Source organism: Ailuropoda melanoleuca, chromosome 13, assembly GCF_002007445.2.
Source record: "Ailuropoda melanoleuca isolate Jingjing chromosome 13, ASM200744v2, whole genome shotgun sequence".
Classification (NCBI taxonomy): Eukaryota; Metazoa; Chordata; class Mammalia; order Carnivora; family Ursidae; genus Ailuropoda; species Ailuropoda melanoleuca.
Window position 1 is genome coordinate 6,150,725 of NC_048230.1, and position 22,475 is coordinate 6,173,199.

Below are 22,475 nucleotides of genomic sequence, written 5' to 3' on the forward strand. Positions count from 1 at the left end.
TTTTCTTGAAATATAGTTGGTGCACTGTAACATTAGTTTCAGGTGGACAGCATCGTGATTCCACAAGTCTAGGCACGATGCTGTGCCGGCCACAAGTGTAGATGCCGCCTGTCACCATACAACACTATACACTACCATCAACTGTCTTCCCTGTGCTGTGCCTTTCATCCCATGACTTACCCAGCCCAGAACTAGAAGCCCGTACCTCGCACTCCCCTTTACCCATTTTGCTTACACCCCATCCCCATGCCCTCTGGAAGCTACTAGTTTATTCTCTGTATTTATGGGTCTTTTTCTGCTTTTCGTGTGTTTGTTTTGTGTTTGAGATTCAACATATAAGCAAAATCACACAGTCTTTGTCATTCTCTGTCTGACTGATTTCACTGAGCGTAATACGTCCTGGGTCTACCTGTGTTGTCACAAATGGCGAGCTCTCGTTCTTTCTGATGGCTGCGTAACATTCCGTTGTGTGTAGATAGCACATCTTTGTCCTTTCGTCTGTCAGTGGACACAGGTTGCTTCCGTATCTTGGCTTCTGTAAACGACACTGCGGCACACACAGGGCACATGTATCTTCTCGGATTAGTGGTTTTGTGTTCTTTGGGTAAACACCCAGCTGTGGAATGACTGGATCATGTCATAATTCTATTTTTTAATTTTTGAGGAACCCCCCTACTGTTGTCCACAGTGGCTGCACCAGTTCGCATTCCTGCAGTGCACAAGGGCTCCTTTTTCTCCACATCCTCACCAACACTTGTTATTTCCTGTCTTTCTTATTTTAGCCAGAATGGCTCACACCTGTCAAGGTGTGAGGGGACATCTCATTGTGGTTCTGATTTGCATTCTCCCGGTGATGAGTGATGCTGAGCGTCTTTTCAAGTGTCTGTTGGCCACCTGTCTCTTTGGGGAAAACGTCTATTCAGGTCCTCTGCCTATTTTAATCAGATTATTTGGTTTTGGGGTGTTGCCTTGTATAAGTTCTTTAGATATTTTGGATATTAACCCCTTATCAGATTTGTGAATACCTTCTCCCATTCAATAGGTTGCTTTCCATTTTGTTGATGGTTTCCTTCGCTGTACAGAAGCTTTTTATTTTGATGTAGCCCCAAAAGTTTATTTTTGCTTTTGTTTCCTTTGCCTCGGGATATACATCTACAAAAACATTGCAAAGGCTGATGTCAGAGAGCTTACTGCATGCATTTTCTCCTAGGTGTTTTACAGTTTCAGGTCTCACATTTAGGTCTTTAATCCATTTGGAGTTTATTTTTGTGTATGGTGTAAGAAGGTGGTCCAGTTTCATGATTTTGCATGTGGCTGTCCAGGTTTCCCCAAGTTCATTGAAGAGGCTGTCTTTTCCTCATTGCATATTTTTGCCTCCTTTGTCAGATTAATTGACCGTATAAAAATGGGTTTATTCCTGGGCTCTCTATTCTGTTCTATTGATCTGTGGGTCTTTTTGTGCCAGTACCATGCTGTCTTGAGTTCTACAGTCTTGGGGGCACCTAGGTGGCTTAGTTGTTTAAGCGTCTGCCTTCTGCTCAGGTCACGATCCCGGGGTCCTGGGATCGAGTCCCACATCCAGCTCCCTGCTCAGCAGGGAGTGTGCTACTCTCTCTCTCTCTGTCAAATAAATAAAATCTTAAAAAAAATGAATACTACAGTTTTGTAGTACATCTTGAAATTTGGGATTGTGATACCTCCAGCTTTGTTTTTCTTTCTCAAAACTGCTTTGGCTATTTGGCGTCTTTTGTGGTTTCATACTGTTAATTTTTTCTAGTTCTGTGAAAAGGCTGTTGGTATTTTAATAAGGATTGCACCGAATCTGTAGATTGGCTAGTATGGACATTTTAACAATATCACTTCTTCTAAACTGTGAGCATGGATTGTCTTTCCATTTGTGTCATCTTCAATATCTTTCATCCGTGTTTTTTAGTTTTCAGAGTATAGTTCTTTCACCTGCTTGGTTAAGTTTATTCCTACATACTTTATTCTTTTTGGTGTAATTGTAAGTGGAATTGTTTTCTTAATTTCTCTTCCTGCTATTTTGTTTTTTTTGTTTGTTCATTTTTTTCTTAAGATTTTATGTATTTGAGAAAGAGTGAGCACGAGTGGGGAGGAGCAGAGCAAGACGGAGAAGCAGCTCCCCACTGAGCAGGAAACCTGGCGTGGGGCTCAATCCCATGACCCCAAGATCATGACCTGAACAGAAGGCAGATGCTTAACCGACTGAGCCACCCAGGTGCCTCTGTTACTTTGTTATTAGTGTATAGAAATGCTACTGATTTCTAGCTATTAGTTTTGTATCCCGCAACTATACTGAATTCATTTATTAGTTCTCATAGTTTTTTTGGTGGAGTCTTTAGGGTTTTTAATGTATAATATCATGTCATGTGCAAATCATGACAGTTGAACTTCTTCTTTGCGAATATGGATGCTTTTTATTTCTTTTTCTTGGCTGATTGCTGTGGCTAGGATTTCCAGTACTGTGTTGAATAAGATTGGTGAGAGTGCATCCTTGTCTTGGTCCTGATCTTAGAGGAAAACTCTCACTTTTTCACCATTGAGTGTGATGTTAGCTGTGGGTTTTTTCAATATATGCCCTTTATTATGTTGAAGTATGTTCCCTCTAAACTGTGGGGGGTGGTTTCTTTGGTCATCTTCAGCTTACATCAATTGGTTTTTCAGTGTCGAATGAAGCTTGGTGGCTACTCTCCACGTGGTGATGGCTGTGTTGCATTATTCATGGATATGTACAGACACATATACAGACACATATACATATATTTGTTTCCTAATATGTTGTTTAGGATCATTGCGTCTATGTTCAGCGGGATATTGGTCTGTAGTGTTCTTTTCGTATGCAGGTATCTCCCCCCCATTTGAAACTGCACACACAACACTTCACTTTCACAAAAACCTATGTCAGTACCCGTTTTTGCTAATGAAAGAAATCCAAAGAGGATTTCCATTTTTTAAGAGAAAAGGCAAGGGGTTCCTGGGTGGCTCAGTCAGTTGGGTGTCCGACTCTTGGTTTCAGCTCAGGTCATGATCTCAGGGTCCTGGGATCAAGCCCCATGGCAGGCTTCACGGTCAGCAGGGAGTCTGCTTGAGATTCTCTCTCCCTCTCCTCCACCCCTCCCCCTGCTCACATGTGTGTGCTCTCTCTCTCTCTCTCTCTCTTTCTCTCAAATAAATAAATCTTTAAAAAAGAGAGAGAAAAGGCAAAAAGTGAAAATCCCGTTCAGTTTGTTTTGCAGCAAACTGTCACCAAGGCAGCGTGTGCCCCCGGCTGCAAGAGCGGCCCCACCAAGCTCCATCCCTGGGAACCGTACTGAGCATCTCGGCACCAGCTCCCAGGGCTTTGAACTGTGTCCCTGAGCACTAATTCTTTATCTTGATTTATTCTGTGCATTCGTTAGCAAGACGAGTCCCAAGGTATCAGAAAAGCCTAAGAGAGATTTTTTAGGTCTGGGAATGCTCAAAACAATTTTCGGTATAAGTGAATGATCATTGCTGCTTCTTTACAGCGTTTCAGCTTATCACAGGAACGCTGTACTTTTGGAAGGTGGGGGGAAACCTGTCCTGCTTTTGTCCGCCTTTGGTATCAGGGTGATACTGGCCTCATTAAATGAGTTGAGAAGTGCTCCCTCCTCTTCTGTTTTCTGGAAGAGATGGTGTAGAATGTATGTATATTGTTCTTATGCGTTTGGTGAAATTATTTGGGCCTGAAGTTTCCTTTTTTGGAACTGTTTACACTATGAAATTAATTTCTTTAAGAGCGATGGCATTATTCAGATCATCTCATTCATCTTATGTGAATTTTGATAGTTTGTGTCTTTCAAAGCATTGAGCCGTTTCATCGGAGTTGTAGAAATTATGAGTACAGCAATGTTCGTAGTCTTCCCTTATGAACCTTTTTGGAAAAGACCTTCTTTTAAAGCAGTTTTAAGTTTACAGCAAAATTGTGAGGGAGGTACAGGATTTCTCAGATACTCCCAGCCTCCCCCCACGTGTAGCCTCCCCCCGTCATCAAGTTCACTCACTAGAATGACACTTCTCTCTCTCTTTTTTTTTTTTTAAGATTTTATTTATTTATTTGACAGAGATAGAGACAGCCAGCGAGAGAGGGAACACAAGCAGGGGGAGTGGGAGAGGAAGAAGCAGGCTCATAGCAGAGGAGCCTGATGTGGGGCTCGATCCCATAACGCCAGGATCACGCCCTGAGCTGAAGGCAGACGCTTAACCGCTGTGCCACCCAGGCGCCCCTCTCTTTTTTTTTTTTAACCAAGGATGAACCTAATTCGATACATCATAATCACCCCATGTCCAAGTTTACATTAGGCTTCACTCTTGGTGTTGGACATTCTGTGGGTTTGCACAAATAAGGACATATATCCCTCATTATAATACCATACAGAGTATTTTCACTGCCCTAAAAATCTTCCATACATATTAACCTTTTACGTCTGTGAGGCTAGTGATATCTGCTTTCATTTCTGATATTTGTGATTTGTATCTTCTCTCCTTTTTTTTTTTTTTTTTTGTNTTTTTTTTTTTTTTTTGGTCAGTTTGGCTAAAGCTACATCAATTTAATCTTTCCAAAGAACCAGATTTTGGTTTCAGTGATTTTCTCTGCTGTTTTTCTGTTTTCAATTTTTAAATTTCTGCCCTTCATAATTTCTTTCCTTCTTCTTGCTTTGGGTTTAAAGTTTATGTTGTATTTCTATTTCATTTGGTTTCAAATATTTTTAATTTCCTTCGAGACTTCCTCTTTGACTCGTGGATTATTTAGACGTGTTGTTGAATTCCCAAGGATTTGGGAAGTTTTAAGATGTCTTTCTGTTATTGATTTTTAGTTTAATTTCATTACGGTCAGAGTACATACTTTGTATGATTCCAGTTCTTTTAAATTTGTTAAGTTTGGTTTGATGGATATCGTCTATCCTAGGATATGATCCATCTCTCTTTTTTTTAATTTTTTTTATTACATTATGTTAGTCACCATACAGTACATCCCTGGTTTCTGATGCAAGGTTCGATGATTCATTAGTTGCGTATAACACCCAGTGCACCATGCAATACGTGCCCTCCTTACTACCCATCACCAGCCTATCCCATTCCCCCACCCCCCTCCCCTCTGAGGCCCTCAGTTTGTTTCTCATAGTCCGTAGTCTCTCATGTTTCATTCCCCCTTCTGATTACCCCCCCTTTCTTTATCCCTTTCTTCCCCTACCGATCATCCTAGTTCTTATGTTCCATAGATGAGAGAAATCATATGATAATTGTCTTTCTCTGCTTGACTTATTTCACTTAGCATTAGGGTATGATCCATCTTGGTGAATGTTCTGTGCACCATGAAAGAATGTGTGTTCTTTTATTACTGAGTGTGAATGCTGTAAATGTCAGTTTATAGGTTAAGCTGATTAATACTGTTGTCCAGGTCTTTTATATCCTTGTTGTTTTCCCATCTAACTAGCTTTATCGATCACTGAAGAAAAGTGTTAGGGATTTCCAATGAGAAATGTCAATTTGTCTGTTTCTCCTTCCTGTTCTGTTAGCTTTTGCTTCATGTGTTTTTAAGTCTGTCGTTAGGTGTGTGCACATTTAAGATAGTTTTATCTTAGTGAGCCAACTCTTTTATGCAATGTTTCTCTTAATCTTTGGTCACTTCCCTTGTTCACATTAGATCATTTTTATCATTCCATCTTCAAGGTCACCATTTTTTTTTGTCATCTCCATTCTGCTGTCGATCCCATCCCACCAATCTGTAATACTTCGGTTATCGTATTTTTCCGTTCAGTTCTTTTTTATAAGTTCTACCTTTCTGCTGAGAATTTCTTTATTTCCATTTGTTCAAGAGTGCTCACCTTTCCTTCATGGAACATGGTTAACTGCTTTAAAGTCTTTGTCTTCTGGGGCGCCTGGGGGGCTCAGTCGGTTGAGCCTCCAACTCTTGATTTCGGCTCAGGTCATGATCCGGGGGTTGTGGGATCGGGCCTGGGGAAGGCTCTGCCCTCACAGGGAGACTGCTTGGGATTCGAGATTCTCTCTCTCCCTCTGCCCCTCCCCCACCTTGCCCTCTCTCTCTAAAATAAATAAATAAATAAATAAATATTTTTAAAAAATAGTCTTTGTCCTCTAATGATAGAATCTGGGTCATCTTGGGGTTGATATTTATTGACTGTCTCCCCCCTTGTGTATTATAGGGCTTTTCCTAGTTTTTTTTTTTTTTTTTGCATGTCAAGTAATTTTACCTCGTGTTCCTGGATGTTTTGAATATTATATGATGAGACTCTGAGTCCTGTTAAAATACTCCAAAGCACATCAGTTTGGGGGCTTTTGTTTGTTGAAATCAGGAAACCAACCCAGTTAGGAAATCTCTGAGCCCAACCTGCCTTCTGTTCCAATGGCAGTTCAGTTTTCAAAGTCTTTGAAATACTATTTGGATGCACTTCAAGTGTGTCCTCTCCTGGCCCAGTCTGTTCACTGTCTACACTGGAGTTCAGTTCTCCAAGCCTTTGGTGTGCTGTTAGTCAGTTCCATGTACGTGCAGCCCAGGAATGGGGCCAGGACTTCAAACACGACTTTATGGGATCCAATTCCTGAGCTCTTTCCTTTCTGTGACTGCACCCTCTCCTCTCAGGGTCCCTTTTCTGGCCTTTTGGTTAGAAATCTGGGGCTTTGGCCTCCCTCTAAGGTTTCACCCCTCCCATGCCTGGTATACGTCCAGGATGAAATGGTGAGAAGAACAAGAGAGAAATGACTAACAGGAATTTCCCCCTGGAAATTCCTAGATTCGCATTCCACAGAGAAAGATTTTTCTTCCCCTGGGGTTTTAGGTGCCTGCCCGGCTGCTGGTACCCCTGCGACCCCCAACTTTGAGACTGGGGCTTCCCTCGGGGTAGGGCTGGGAGCAGGATTTTTTTTTTAAACCATGGCATTTCTTCTACTCTGTCCCCAAAGGGCCCCTTTCCCTGGCCTGTCATCAAAAAGGGAGAGTTTCTTCTGAAGCTTTTTCCGTTCACACCTGCTATGCAATTCTGGGCTTTGGGCTTCCCAAGTCTAGGCTGGAAAAATAAACCAGGAAACTTCTTGCCATATTCGTCTTCAAGCCATTTGTTTGTTTGTTTGTTTTTTGCTGTCATTTTTACTTCAAGTCTTAATTTCCCTCCCAATTTGCCTGCTAGAATTTCCTCTAGAGAAAATCCCTCCTCAGTTGCTTCATGTAATCTGTCCAGCGTCTTTAGTTCCAATGAGTGGAAGTGGTGGAGTGTAGGGAACTGACTCCATCTTAACAGAAACCAGAAGGCTTCCTGGGTTTTTAATCTTGGCCTTGAATTTTAAAAATTCAAGTCTGTCTCCAAGCTGCATCTGGGATACTAGTTGGAGACGTGCTGTCGCAACACAACATTTAAAATGATGCTTTTCCCTTTAAATATTCAAATTTTTCAGTAAAGGTTTCCCGCACCCCTGCCAGTTTTTCTAGGTGAAAAGAGAGCCGAAGACAAATTTATTCATTCTCTGGTCAGAGCAAGCCCCCAAACTTGTGATGATGATGATAATAATGGTAATAGCAATTAGATTAGCAGAAATAATAATAATTATTGGTAAAGACCATGAACGTTGGAGCCAAGCTGCCTGTGTTCAAATCCCAACTCGGCCTCTCACTAGCTGTGGGACCATCACCCTGAGTGATTCCATTTTCTCACCTGGGCAATGGGAATAATAATAGTATCTGCTTCAGAGCTGGTCATGGGGATTCATGTGACTAGCGGGCTCTGAGCGGGCCTGACACAAAGGCAGGGTCACCAAGCATTTGCCTGACTGGTCACAGTCACCGCCACACTTACTAGACGCCTCACCTGCCCACTGTGCCAATTTTCCTTGTTCGGATGAGGCCGCTGAGGCCTCCGAGAGGCAAATGGCTCGCTAGAGGCCGCGTGGCTGGCAGAGCTCGAAATGAGGGGGCGTGGGCGCCTGTCACCAGCTCCAGAGCATCTGGCTGGTGACCCATCAGGCAGCAGCGGCAGGGAGGCTCTGAACACAGGCTGGTGTGTGCTGGGAGAGATGCGTGGGGTGGGGGAGAGCCAGCCCAGAGAGAAAGCACACAGAAATAGAAGGGGAAGACTGGTCATTGAGTGGCCCCAGAACGGAAAGATCAATATTTTACTGCCAGAGACACGGCCTGGCTGTGTGGGTTTCAGTGACCGCGTGGCTCCTGCAGGGTCCTGACAGGCCCGGATGCCCTTCTCCTCCGGCCCAGAGCCCAGTGGAGCGCCCCGCTCCCCCGGGCAGCCCAGCCTCGGGTGGTGGGTGCAGTGTATGGGGGCTGGCATGGCCTGCGGCCTCACTTCACCGTGAAGACCACACATGGGGGGTTATTTGCGGTACTTGCCGTGGGACCTTCAGCAAGTGCTTCCCCTGCCTGGGACCCGGCTTCCCTGTCTACAGAATGAAGGGTGGGGTCCGAGGAATGCACCAAACACTTGGTGACCCTTCCTTTGTGCTAGGCCTGCTCAGAGCCCGCTAGGCACGTGAATCCTCACAACCAGCTCAGAAAGGTTCTCTGGTGTCCAGGAAGGTTGAGATGCCTGGCGATCAAGGCAAGGGGTCCCCAGCCACAGCAGGTAAAGATGCTCTGATGGGCAGAGGGTGGGGGCCTGAGAGCACAGCTCAGCGGGAAGCACAGGGAGAGCAGTAGACCACCCGAGCGGACCCTCTGGGGGCAGAGGGACCTGGGTTCAAGGAACAGTCACGACTGCGGCGACTGTCTAAACGTCCAGCCTCCGTGAGCCTCAGTCTCCTCGGCTGTAGAATGGGAGGCTGTGATTGTAGCTACCGTTACGGTTGTTGGGAGGACTAGAGATGAGATTGAGTGGGGCCAGAGTTTGGCGGCTTGCTGTCGTTTCTGGCAAGCCCGCCACGAACCCAGCAGGAATTATGAGTACCTGTCCACAGAAGCTCTGCTGTTGTTTATTTAGAGAGTTCTTGAACCAACGTGATGGTGTTTATTCCTATAATCGGTATTTTTGTTATGATAACGTTACCGTGGTCCCGTGCACCTTCTCAAGGGGTGCGCGGCTGTTCACGTGGCCTTCCCTGCACACTCTGAGCCCCGTGGGACTAAGCCTTAGCTCTGGGGTATTCAGGGACTTCGCAGTGGTCCGCAGGACCTCATCTATCCGCCTGTCATCAAACACCCCTGCACCTCTGCTCCAGGCCGGCCTTCCCTGGAGGCGGGGGGCTGGATGGCCTGACCCCTCAGGGTCTCCCACCCCAGGGGGTGACAGACGCCCTGGATTACAGAATCCGAGTGCGCAGCCAGCTGCCTCTTAGGTGGACCTGAGACTGGGGCTCCACCTCAGCCACTCAACCGTCGGTGACGACTCCCCCCTTGACTGTATCAGAGATAATTAAGGCAGCGCCCCCGACCTTGGAGAGGATTATAGGGGGAAGTGCCGGGAGGCTGGGAGGTACTGTCCACGTGTTCACGGCGTCCCCACTGTGCCAGTGGCAAGAGGGCAGGGGGAGAGGAGGTGGGACTCCGGCTGGGGTGGTGGGCGGGCTCCCTGCAGCCCTGCAGGTGGCACCTGGGCATTGCTATTCTGAGAAACCACGTCATCGCCTGGTGCTATCAGGCTGTCTTGGCTGTGGGGGAGGGGGCAGCTGCAGGGCCGAGGAGGCTCTGGCTGCAGTGGGAGCTGGCAGAAGGCCACCTTCTTCCTCCCCTGGCATTCCGAGGTCCCGGTGGGTACCGGGCTCAGGGGGTCACAGAGAGTGGGCGTATGAGCTCTGCCCACCCGTCATCCCCAGACTCACACCCACGTGGAAGAGGCAGGGTCAGCTGGAATAGAGGTCCGAGTGTAGGGCCGCCAAGCTCGGGGAGGGAGGAGAGACGCTTGTTTGGGGTCTCTTTCTGGTCACCGCTCATCCTCCAGAGCCAGCAGGGCCCGTGCCCATAATGCCAGGCCACTGGCAGTGACCAGGGCTTCAGACCCCGGCTGCAGCTGCCGCCCCCGGAGACCTGTCCTGTGGGCATGCAGGAGACATGGTCCCTAACCAGTAGATGAATCCCCAGCACGGCCTGGGCTTTGGAGCGTGTGGTGGGTGGGATGGGCGAGAGGGTGTCTGCCGGGCCGTGTTAACAACACCCACGGGAAGAGTGGCCTGCGGACCACGCCCCACCGTTTCCCCGGTGCCCCAGCACCCACCGCCTGCAACCCAGCCCCAAAGGAGTCCAAGAAGGAGCTCGTCTTCGCTCCGTGATGTTTTAGACCTTGCTGGGGATTACTGGGAGGCGAGGGAAGGTGCCTGACGTTGAGAGCGTGACGGCGGCGCGTGTGCATGGGCACGTGTGCGTCTGTGTGGCCACACATGTGGTCAGCCATCGGCCCCCAGCAGAGTGCCCCGCATACAGGAGGCGCCCACTGAGGGAACGAATGTTTGCTTGTGTGCTGGGGGTGGAGGGACTGCCACAGTTGCAGGTGGATTTAGAAGCAGGCTTCTGGAAGAAATATTGAGAAGCTGACTTTCAGGCGCTGGAACTATGGGCGGTGGGGGTGGGGAGGGGAAGGGCACCAATTCCTTAGAAAAGACAGTTCTTACAAAATTGGTCATTGCCAAAAACTAGGAAAATATACCCAGATCTCGCGAGTTTGAAGTCAGTGGCTCTGGATGAGGACTAAATTAAGACATCATTACAGAGAACAATTTGGCAACTGTTATCAAAAGCCTTTAAAATTTAGAGGATTTGTAGAACCATTCATATTCAGTTATTCAACAAATATTTGTGAAGCTTCTGCTATATGCCGGTCATGGTGGGCACTACCGTGTGTACAGTGGTGATCAAAGCAGACGTAATCCTTGGGGCGCCTGGGTGGCTGTCGGTTAAGTGTCTTCCTTCAGCTCAGATCATGATCTCTGGGTCCTGGGATCGAGCTCTGCGGGAGGCTCCTGCTCACTGGGGAGCCTGCTTCTCCCTCTGCCTCTGCCCCTGCCCCTGCCTGCTGCTTGTGCTCTCTCTCACTTGCTCTCTCTCTCTGAAATAAATACATAATATCTTTTTTAAAAAACAGACATAATCCTTGCCCTCAGGGAGCTTACTTTCTAGAGGGGAAGATATAAATTAATACAATTATCACACTAATATAATTACAAATCGCAGCAAATGGTTGGAAGGAAAAGTATAGGGTGCTGCAAGGCAAGGTAATAGAAGGGTGGACCCTAATTACATGGGAGTGGTGAGGACAAGCTTGTCTCAGGGAGAAATGTTTAATACAGGTACAAACAGCAAGCTGAAGGGTGAATCAAAGTCAGGTGATGAATAGGGGTAGGGGGAGGACGAGCGTTGGAGATCGAGGACAGTGTGTGCAAAGGCCCTGAGGCAGAACAGAGATTCTTTTGCTTGAGGAGTTGATTGAAGGCCGGTGTGGCTGGAATGCAGTGAGGAATGGAAAGAGAAGGAGATGGGCCGGAAGGGCCAAATCATACAGGGCCCTGTAGGCCATTACTGAGTTTCGATTTTATCCTAAGGGTAGTGGACAGTCACTGGAAGGTTTTAAACAGGGGAGGTGGTGACATGATCCAGTTGGAGTGGAGAATGAGTTGCAGGGGCTGAAAGTGGGAGAGGGTAGATGAATCGGGAGACCTCAGCAGCCAAGAAGGGCGATGATGATGTCTGTGACCGGCGGGATCCCAGGGGCGCTGTGGAAAAGAAGGTGCTTGAGGACGTGGTATTTGGGTACGGGCTGGACGTGTGTGAGAGGGAGGAGTCCGGGTGACGCTGAAGAACTTCACGGGCGGCAGACGGGTGGGGAGGAAGGAAGGGTGTGGCCAGGGAGTGGGCCATTTGAGTGAGTGGTCCTGGCGGAGGGGTGAGTCCTCAGGGCGACTGGGTGGATGGGGGAGAAAGCAATGAGTCAAGGATCTGAGAGGCCGGGGGGTGACAGGTCATCCACACGGCTGCAAAAACCCCCCAAAATCAATTGTAATGACAAGAAGTGGGGAAAAATCCAAATTACCCAACTATTTGGGGTGGTTAGGTAAATGAGGGTGTACCCACCGGGCTGCGGGTCTTATAACCGCTAAAAATACGGGTGGGACCGCTGGGCAGTGTGGATAGGTTTCTGATAAACAGTTAAGCGGGAGAGAACATTCCAAACATCAAGAATGGCTGACTCCTTTGGGCTGAAAAACCTTTATTAAACAAACTTTATTTTTTTTACTATTTTAAATGGAAGTATAAAGTACACATAGAACAGAAAAGTGCCCCGGCCACGAGCAGACAACTCCGTGGGCTTCTCTGCACAGCCAGCACCCAGATGGAGCACTAGAAACGCCCTTGGTGCCCCCCGCCCCCTACAAACTTCTGCCAATGTCACCTCTGTCTTGACCATAATTGGTTTTGCCTTAAATCTTAATTGATTTGTCATGTTAAATTTTTACAGAATGTATACAAATGTGACATAATTATTTCCTCCTTATAGACAGGGGAAGTTGACTAAGGGTCTCTAAGAACTACCAAAAAAAAAAAAAGTGGTTAAAACTATGTGTTTTAAAGCAAGGAAAATGGGAAACAGCGGGGTTTGATTCATTCTCTTTTCTGGAATTTCCACAGGAGCCTGTACTATTTTTGTAGGAAAGAAACCACTAAGTGGGAAACAGCAGGCTTTGATTCCCTTTTCTGGAGACTGCTATGAGCGTGAATTATTTTTGCAGGAAAGAAACCACTAGGTTAAAAAATCAGAGCACTGACTTTCCACAAGCCGGTCTTTGTCGAGAGGCTCCCCGTGCTGTCCGTGGGTCTTAGCAGAACGGAGTGACCCCACCACTGTCTGGGGCTTGGTGCTGGCCCCAGGGTGTGGGGTGGGGGCCGAGGAGGGGGCCGCTGGTTGTCCCTCCCTCCCAACCTCCCCAGCCAGCCTCACCCCAGCTCCATGAGCGTCTCTGGGGACCTCACACCTGTCCCTCCTTCCTTCTCACAGGTGGAAAAACTTGTGAAATATCTGGATCCCAACGACCTTGGGAGAATCAACTTCAAGGACTTTTGCCGAGGGGTGTTCGCCATGAAAGGTGAGAGCGTCGTGGGAACCGGTCTGCCAGGATCCTGTCCAGCTGAGGAGGCTGGCCTGACTTGGGTTTCGGCTGGGGCTTCTCCCGTCAGGGCTGAGAAGGAGCGGGGCTCCCGCAGCTGCCCCAGCCGTGCAGGGGTTGTGGGACGGTCTCTGATCTTCTGCCATGGAGTCCCCACATCAGTGGGACGGCCTTTTCCACCCTTCCCGTCGTCTGTACTGCTGAGGAAGTTTCCCGATGGCTTTCCTTTCTTCCCGCGTCCTCCTCCAGGTCACCTTCCTCCAGGATGACCGAGCTCCCGAGCAGTTTCCCAAGCCCTGGGACTCACAGTTTTAAAGCCAGCACAGCTGTGGGCAAGCCGTGGGCAGGGCTGGACACCCATCTTCCTCCTTCTCTTCCATTCTCTTTGTTTCCTCCCCTCTCTCTTCCCCGGGACTCCCCAGTCCCTTCCAGTCTCCCCAGCTCTCCCCCTTGAAGGGACATTATACAGTCCCTCTCTTTCCCCAATTCAGAGGCAGTTGTGAGAGACCCCCAGGCATCAGAGGCCACTCAGGGCCACTCTTACTCCTAAACTGCTTGTCTGGAAAGAGTGGCTTAGGTCGCCAGCCAGGTGACTGTGCCAAGGCCTCCCTGTGGGCTCTGAAGAGGACACAGTCCAGCGAGGCTTTGCTGCCATCTGCGAAAGAAGCCATGTTTTCCTGTTGGGGTGAACCGTTCTCTGTGGGATACCTAGGGTTCTGGGAGGGTGGAAAGGACCAGGAATGACTTCCTTGGAAGTGAGAGGTGATGGGAAGCGAGCTGAGAGTTTGGGAGGGGCTGCATACGGCCCCCGTAAAGCCTTCTGAATAGAGTTGGCTGTAGGACCACCGCCAACTGCACCTGTCTCGTGCCTATGCCAGGCGCTTTGCAGGTGTGACCTCCTTTGTCTGAAAAGACATGGGGGCATTTGCTTAGAAACTGTAGGGGCGCCTGGGTGGTACAGCAGTTGAGCGTCTGCCTTCAGCTCAGGGCGTGATCCCGGCGTTCTGGGATCGAGCCCCACATCAGGCTCCTCCGCTATGAGCCTGCTTCTTCCTCTCCCACTCCCCCTGCTTGTGTTCCCTCTCTCGCTGGCTGTCTCTATCTCTGTCGAATAAATAAATAAAATCTTTAAAAAAAAAAAAAAAGAAGGAAACTGTGGAAGGAGGCCACCTGTGTCCCCGAGTCAGCAGGAAGTAGAGCCATTCTGAGGGTGACCCTATCCCAGATGTCCTGGAGTTTGCAGGGCTGTTGAGGGCCTCAGGCTCAAAGGAATGTGTGCATTTGGACTCTCTGTGAACCAGGCAGGGAGTATTGTCTTATATCCTTTCCTCCAGGAAGGCCTCCTTGATTCTCTTTGCCCCCTGACCTGCCCTCTGCATTTGGGAGTCTCTCTTTTGTGCATTTTCTGTTAGGGTTAGAGCCGTGGAAGAAGTCCTGGAAGGAAGGACCTGTCTCAATGTAATCTGCAGAGTCCTGGCCCAGCCCTGGCCCAGCCCGAGGCTCTGAGCCTGTGCTGTCTGTCTGTCTGCAGGGTGTGAGGAGCTGCTGAAAGATGTGTTGTCCATGGAGAGCGCGGGGACGCTGCCCTGCACGCCAGAGATCCCAGACTGTGTGGAGCAGGTAAGAGGGCGGAGGCCCACGGCCGCTCCTCGAGGAGAAGGGGTGGAGGAGCCCCCGAAGGCCCTGCCTTGCCCTTTCTGATCTTCCTGCCTTTGCTCTGCCTCGTTGGTGTCTGGGAGGCCCCAGAGCCTCCCCTTTTGAAAACCCTTTGGCTTCCAAGTCAAGAAATAATTTTTGGAACCTGAGCAACGAAGCACCTTGGGAAGCCAGAGCAGAGAGGGTAGGGACCGGGGGGTCCTCACAGAGCTCCTTTACTCCCCACCCTCTGGTTCCAAGGAGAAACTGAGTCCCAGACAGGGAAAGTGACAGATTTGAGGTCAAGGACAGGCAGGACTGCAATTGTTCTCTTTTCTCCTGTGCCACAACCCACGGAGCCAGCAGACCCCTGGGTGGTTTTTCCCGAACAACAACCCCCACCAGCTCCTCCGTCTCCCAATGCTTCAACAGCAGCCAGGTGCCTAACAATTCCTTCAGTTCAGTTCCAGAGTTAGCGCAGACCCCAGGTTCAAGGACTCAGCCCCACAAGACCGCCCCACTCAGGGGCAGCCCCAGATGGGGGGGCCCAGGCTGCCTGCACTCATGCCGGCTGACCACAAATGTGGGGATTCCCACAACACCCCTCAGGTTCAAAAATTCACTGGAACAACTCGCAGAACTCAGGAACACGCTGTGTTTGCGATAAGGTGCTGACAAAGCACATGACTCAGGAACAGCCACCTGGGAAAGATGCGAAGGGCAAAGCACAGGGGTGAGGGTGCAGAGATCCCAGACCCACCACCCTCCCAGCACATCAGCTTGCTCACCAACCGGGAGCTCTGCAAACTTCGATTACCCCGTATGCAGCCCTTCTAGCTTCCCCAAGGTGGGGTTGTGGGCGAGCTGGACGTTCCCACCTTGGGAACTTTCCAGTAGCCAGACCCAACCTGAGGCTCTCCAGGGGCCCCACCTGTGTCACCCCCTCAGCAGGAACTCAAGTGTGTTGGGCAAGGGCTCCTTACTCGGGACAAAGGACACTTCCATCACTCAGGAAGTTTCGAGGGCTTTAGGAGCTCTGTGCCAGCAAGCGTGACAAACAGTCCCCATGGTTCTGTTTGCCTTTATCCTCACCTAATGGTTTGTTTATTACAAGACTTTGAACTCTTGTTCCAAACACACGTGGCTACATCCTACGGACAGACACAGTGGGAGACGTGCGTGTTGACAATCACTGAGGAGCCTTCCGGTTGAGACACCCGGAGCTGGAGGAGGATTATCTTGGTTCCTCATCCAGGCCGGCTCAAAAAAACCTTTTCTCCACCTCCAGTTGGTGCCTCTTCTGGACCCTCCAAACATAGGTATTTTCTACAGGTGAAGGAGGTCCAGGGCCGCCGAGGTCACTTTGGCTGGGTGGTGGGGTCAGAGTTGGCACTGGAGACGCGGGAGTCCTCACAGAGGACCTGCGTGCTGAGGGGGGCCAGCAAAGTGGTGACGGAGAAGCCAAGGCTCAAACCCAGAGCGAGGGCCTCCGCCACAGAGCCCAGGAAGCTGGCCCCCAGGGTGCAGTGCCCAAAACAAGGGCCCCCAGGGATGAGTGAAGAGAGCTAGGCTCCAGGCCTGCCTCGACAGGCCCAATGGATGTGGGGTGAATAGGCATTTGGGCCCAGCTAATGGGATGGGAGCCAGGATCAGGGCAGACTCCCCGTGTGGGACAAGCACGGAGCGTCCCCAGGTTTTTGGAGTGGGCACCTAGTGGATTGCTGAGCAGGAAGGCTGTGGGGTCGCTCAGGCATCCCACGGGAGCCACTGACTAGGTGTGCAAACCAGATAAGCTGCTGTCAACTCCTCTGGGCCTCGCTTTCCTCAGCTGTAGAATGGGGCTTGCCATACCTATCTAGGGGACCTGTGGAAATCAGTGAGGAAATACTAATTTTCTCATCAGCTGGTACATGAGACCTCCCTCCCTTCCTCCCTGTGCCGTCCTAGCGGTTAGGCCGAGAACGCGTTCTCGTCCTGCTTTACCCTCGGATACTGGTGTTTCACAAGTCTGTCAAGACAAAGGGCTGCATGTGACGAGCTGGAGAGCAGAGGGGAGCCGGGGCCAGCCTCCCCCCCAGAGTTCCCACGCCAGGCCCTGTTCCTGCAGCCGCAGGCTGCTCCCTTGGCCTCCACGCGTGGCAATCCACGCTTCTGGAAGGAAAGGTAAAAAATAGACCCAGAAGCCTTGGGCTCCGGGAGGATGCTTTGCTTTCAGAGCAATGCTGTTTTCCAGAACACAAAACCTGGAGGTTTGAGAAAAGCGGGAAGAACGTGCCAGTCGAACCTCAGTCACCCCGGCGCCCCTCATTGTCTCTGTCTCAGGACCTTGCCTGCATGTGTGTTTTCATTTCCCTTTGTTTAAGCTCCTCCGGGGTGAGCTCTTCACACTGTCCGTGTAGGTCTGGCTCTTTCAGGTGGCTCAGCGGGCCAGGGCCCTGGGAGGTGGTGACTGACCGCTGGATGTCCTGGGCAGCCTCGTTCTGGGGCATCCAACAGGGTGGCTCGGCTGGCCAGGGCTCTGTTCCTTACGATAGGATCCTGAGTGCTGGGGTGGGGGTGGGAGGGGGATAGGTCAACAGCCAGGGGGCAGGCGACGCCTGCAGGGCCCGAGGCCTCGGCGATGGGAACGAATCCCCTTCCTGGCTCAGCCTCCTGGAATGTGCAGCTCTGGACTCCGTTTAGCTAAAGGCCAGCAGCTCCTCAGGTTGGGGGAGCCGAGAGGGCCAGCCTGGACAGGTCTGAATCCTAAAGACAGGGCCCTCAGCAGCCTGTCGTGTCCCAGCTGTCCCCTAGGGGTCAGCTTGAGACCGACAAGAACCTGGATCACTAGGGCTTCCAAGCGCTGCCCAGACAGAAACACCAGCGGTGGTGTGGGGACCCTGTAGGGAGGACACACTGATGGGACAGCAGAAGCTCCCCCTCCTCCCCCTCAGCCGGGGTGGCGACCTCCGCCCTCACCACCTGATGAGGGTCCTCGTTAAAATGCTGAAGGGCTTTGGGGCGGCTGGTTGCCACAGGAGCCCCGGGTCAACCTCCTGCCCCGGGCTATCACAGCGGTGCCTCCCGGCCTGCTGCTCAGACCTGGGGGCCCATGTGAGTCCCTCCTGGGTGCGTGTCACCTGTGCTATATCATTTCTAGAACTTACTGGCTGTCACCCTGCATGTGTCCTCAGAGCCTGCGACACTGTGGCACCAGAAAGCGTCGCTGAGGACTTGGTAAACCCAACTGCCGAGCGAGGTTCCTGGTGCGGGGGATTCGAGTGTGGTCAGAGGGATCCCTCTGTCCTTCCTTCTTTGCAGCCCTCAGTCTGTGTAGTGTAGGGACAGGGGAGAGGGTGTAGGCAGGTGGAGAGCCCCCCCCCACCTCTGGCCCGAGAGGCAAGGGGGCGGTGAGGTGACACGAAAGCTGAGCCCACAAACGCTGTGAAAGCCCGGGACCCTGGTCATTCTCCCTCGTGGGCTGATTAATAGAGAACCCCATAAAATGAAGAGGGCGTCAGACCACCTGCTCCCCCTGTGAAACTGCCATGTCAGCGAATGAGGTCACCAGCCAGGTGGCCCCAAAGCAAAGAAGTCATTCTTGACGCCCCCTCAGCCAGCCAGCCTCCAGTCCCCTGATCCCCACTCAGCCCCTTGTCCTTCTCCCCCTGCTGCCTACAGCTGCCCTCACCGCCCCCAGGCTTCCCCTCTCTAGACCCTTATCCCAGTGCCTCGGCATCTTCCTAAGGAGCTGCTCTGTCACTCCACCAGCAATGGGATAAAATCATCTCCCACCTGCTTCTCCAGCCTCACCCCTCACCACCCCGAGATTGGTGACACCCCGCTGTTCCTCATTTTATGAAAAGGCCAAGTTCTGTCTTGCCTCCCAGACTTGGCACACGTTTTGTCTTTCTCCTGGGATGTCCTCCCACCCTCTGTCCCTGGGCTAACTTCTGCTCATCACTAAGACTCACACCTCCTCTAAGAAGACTCCCCTGGTTTTCCCTCTGCCCCAGCCTGTCTTCCCCCCGACTCCCCCAGCCTAGAGGAGGACCTGCACTGAGCTTCCTTGAGGCCCTGGGCCTTAATCTCAGCCTCCACGATGTCTCCAAGTTCCCTCCCCAGTAGCACCATTGTCACCCCGCGGTGGCAGGGCTCACTCTTGGTGACCTCGTCTTCACATCTAGCACAGCCTTATTCATGCTGCATAGAGTGTTTCTCTAAGTATTTCTTGGATTAGAAATCTAAAAATGCTGTTATCAAAGGGTATGCAGACTTTATTTTTTTTAATAGATGTGTCCAGTTTCTCTTCTCGAAAGGCAGTACCGATATATCATCCGACAGTACGTGAGAGTGCCCATTTCCCGACCCCTTTGCCAACCCTGGAGGGTCTCCACCAACCTGTCATCTCCTCTCCCCTGCCCCCCTCCCTCCTGCGCTCGCTGGCCTGATGGAAGGAAACTCACCCTCCCTTTCTTGACATTGCCACTTACTAGCGAAGTAGGCCACGTTCTTTATGTTCACGGGCCTCTGGATCTCTTCTCCGGGGAGTTACCTGTTCATAGTCTTTGCTCATTTTCCTTTGGGTTGTCTTTTCCTTATTGATTTATAGGACATCTATATATACTTGGTCAATCTTTACATATTTTGCTTGTATTTTAGTCCTGGTTTTGGTGTCTTTTATTGTATAGAATTTTACTATTCTTAAGTAATCATTACCTCCTTTTATGCCATTTGCATTTTATGCTTCTTTATCTCAAGGCTATAAACAAAACCCCCTGTGTATTTTTTTCCCAATACTTTTAGACAAACATGTTACACTTCGTTCTTTGATCACCTGCAGCTTGTTTCTGGTTTTGGTAAGAATATATTCACCTGGCATTATTGTTTTCCAAATGTTTCCAACTGTGGAGGCCCCTCCTGTCAGATAATCCCTCTTTCCCCACTCATCTGGAATTCCACCCCTTTCTCTTACACTAAGTTTCCTTATAAACACGGTTTCTTTCTGGACTCTGGTCTGTTATATTGATCTATTTGTCTATTTATTTCTGAGCCAAAACCAGTCTCAGCTACCTTGCTTTGTAGTTTGGTATCTGCTAGAGACAATCTCCTTCATCCTTCTTTATTTAAAACCGGTTTTTGTTATGCTTACATATTATCTCTCCCAGAATACTCATTTTTGTCAAAATCTGTTAGAAACCCAGCTAGAGATTTTGTTTGAAATTTGTACATCAATTGGAGGGAATTGGCTTCTTTAAAATATGGAATTCTCTCATCCAGGGACTTAGTATACCCTGCATTTTATTCTGGCGTTCTTTCATGCCCTTCAGAAAAATTGTATGATCTTCTCAAATAGGTTCTGCACATTTCTTCATACGGTGACTCTATTTTAGAGTCTCTATTGCTGTTATGTGTAGAATCTTTGTCCCATGATATTTCCCGATTGGTTATGGCTAGTGTGTAGGACAGCTTTTGATTTTTGGTGTTGATTTTGTCATGCCAACCTTACTAAACCCCCTTATTAGTTCTAATAGTTCATTTACATGCTATTTCCCAACATTTGCTATATAGTAATGAAGCTATATTACCTTTCTGCATAAATTTAAATAGCTATGTGATATTTCATCACACAAAGACAACCAGATTTATTTTCCAGTTCCTTTTTGTTATGCATATATATATACACACATATATATTAATCTAATATGGGGGATTAACAAAAGCAGTGTAATCACCATTCTTGTAGCTAAATTGTTCCCTACGGCAGCAATCACTGCTTTAGAGTAAGTCTGAGGTTGGCAGACTACAGTTCCTATGGCCCAAATCTAGCAGGCTGTTTTTGTAAATAAAGTTTTATTAGAACACATTCATCCCCATTTGCTCACCTCTTGTCTGTGGTTCTTTCACGTTACAATGGCAGAGTTGAGTGGCTGCCACAGAACTGTATGGCCCACAAAGCCTAAAATATTTACTATCTGCCCTTTACAGAAAAAGTCTGCCAACCTTTGGGATAAAATCTGATAAGTGGAAACTTCTTTTTTTTTTTTAGATTTATTTATTCATTTGGGAGAGAGAGTGCGTGAGGGCGCTCGCGCATGTGTGCCGTGCATGCACCAGTGGGGAGAGGGGCAGAGGGAGAAAGAGACAATCTCCAGCAGACTCCCCCTGAGCACAGAGCCCGACCGCGACTGTGGGGATCCCACAACCCTGAGATCATGACCTGAGCCGAAACTGATAATTGGACACTTAACAGACTGAGCCACCCAGGCACCCCGGAGTGGAAAGTATTTTATCAAAAGGGGGATAAACTTAAAATTTCCAATACAACTGCCAAATTCCTTTCCAGAAGAGTTGTTTCATTTACCCTCCCATCAGGATTGTGTCAGAGTCCAACTACCCTTTTGATATTGGGTGCTAACTGATTTCTCAAATCTTTCTAATTTGAGAGGCTAAAAAGATTAGGATTGCTCTTTTGAATTAAAATACACTCAAATGTGGGGGACCTGGCTGGCTCCATCCGTATAGCGTGTGACTCTTGATCTCAGGGTTGTGAGTTCAAGCCCCACATTGGGTGTAGAGATTACTTAAAAATAATACATACATACATACATACAGTTGAACTCCTTCAATTACATTTATTGGAATTCTTTGTTAATTGCCTGCCCACATTCTTCACCATAGTCTCTATGTATGTATTAATTTTCATTGATTTGTAAAAACTAGAAATGTTACATTTTTGGACATACATCACAAATATTTTTTCAGCTTGTCATTTGTTTTTAACTTTACGACAATGGATTTACATTTCGTTTACAGCTAACTCATCCTTCTTTTCCATTATGGCTTTGGCTTTTGGTGTGATGCTTAGCAAGGCTTTCCGACCCAAGACTGTGGAACTATTCTATTTTTAAATGTTTTATTTATTTATTTATATATATATATATTTATTTATTTTGAGAGAGAGAGAAAGTGTGCGCACACACGTGAGGTGGGGAGGGCGGAGGGGAAGAGGGAGAGAGAGAATCTCAAGTAGACACTCCACTCAGCGAGGAGACTGACTTGGGGCTCGATCTCATGACCCTGAGATCACAACCTGAGCTGAAATCAAGAGTTGGATGCCTAACTGACTGAGCCACCCCGGCGCCCCTATTCTATTTTATTTTTATTTCATGAATTCGATTTTTATATTTAAAGTTTTGATCCATGGAATTAATTCTGGTGTCTGGAGTGAGGTAGGGATCCAGCTTTCCCTGTTTCGCCTCAGCCCCTTACCCTCCCTCCCGCCCACCTCACCTCACAGGAACCACAAGCTCTTTGCGAGGTTAGGCTGCAGTGGCCCCGGGCCCAGACCGGCTCTTCTGCTCATACTCGGAAGGACCCTTGCCAAGCCTCCGTCTTGCCAGGACAGCTGTTCAAAATCTGCCCCGTGCTTGTCTCTAGAACCGCCCCCGGGGAGCTCAAGGCCTGAAGGTCCCAGTGTATCCTTGCTTAACTTCATCCGTCCTGAAGCAAGTGTTTCTAAAACCTCTTGTGACAATGGCACTTTTAAATTCTAAAAATATTTGTTCTGAGAAACAGCATCTGATTCAGCTGTGCCGGTGGAGGTGTGGGTGGTGGCGTCAGGCTCGCACTGATGTGCTGAGGCGGGAGGGCGTTCAACGGCTCGGGGCGGCGGGGGGGTGGTGGGCTATGGGATCCTTTCTGCTTAATATGGCCACAGTGTTTTTCTATGTTCCAGTACCTCCCTCCTCTTAAAGGAAAGGATAATC

General features: G+C 49.1%; 1 protein-coding gene across 1 annotated transcript in view; it reads left to right on the forward strand.

Moving 5' to 3' along the window:
- Positions 1-12,983: 12,983 nt before the first annotated feature.
- The window catches only part of RAB11FIP4 (RAB11 family interacting protein 4), an 80,688-nt gene continuing 71,196 nt past the window's right edge, over positions 12,984-22,475 (forward strand). The window contains exons 1-2 of the mRNA XM_019803673.2: positions 12,984-13,071; positions 14,624-14,712. Of these exons, the coding sequence (XP_019659232.1) occupies positions 13,065-13,071; positions 14,624-14,712 (96 nt within the window). The 5' untranslated portion in view covers positions 12,984-13,064. The remainder of the gene's footprint in view (positions 13,072-14,623; positions 14,713-22,475) is intronic.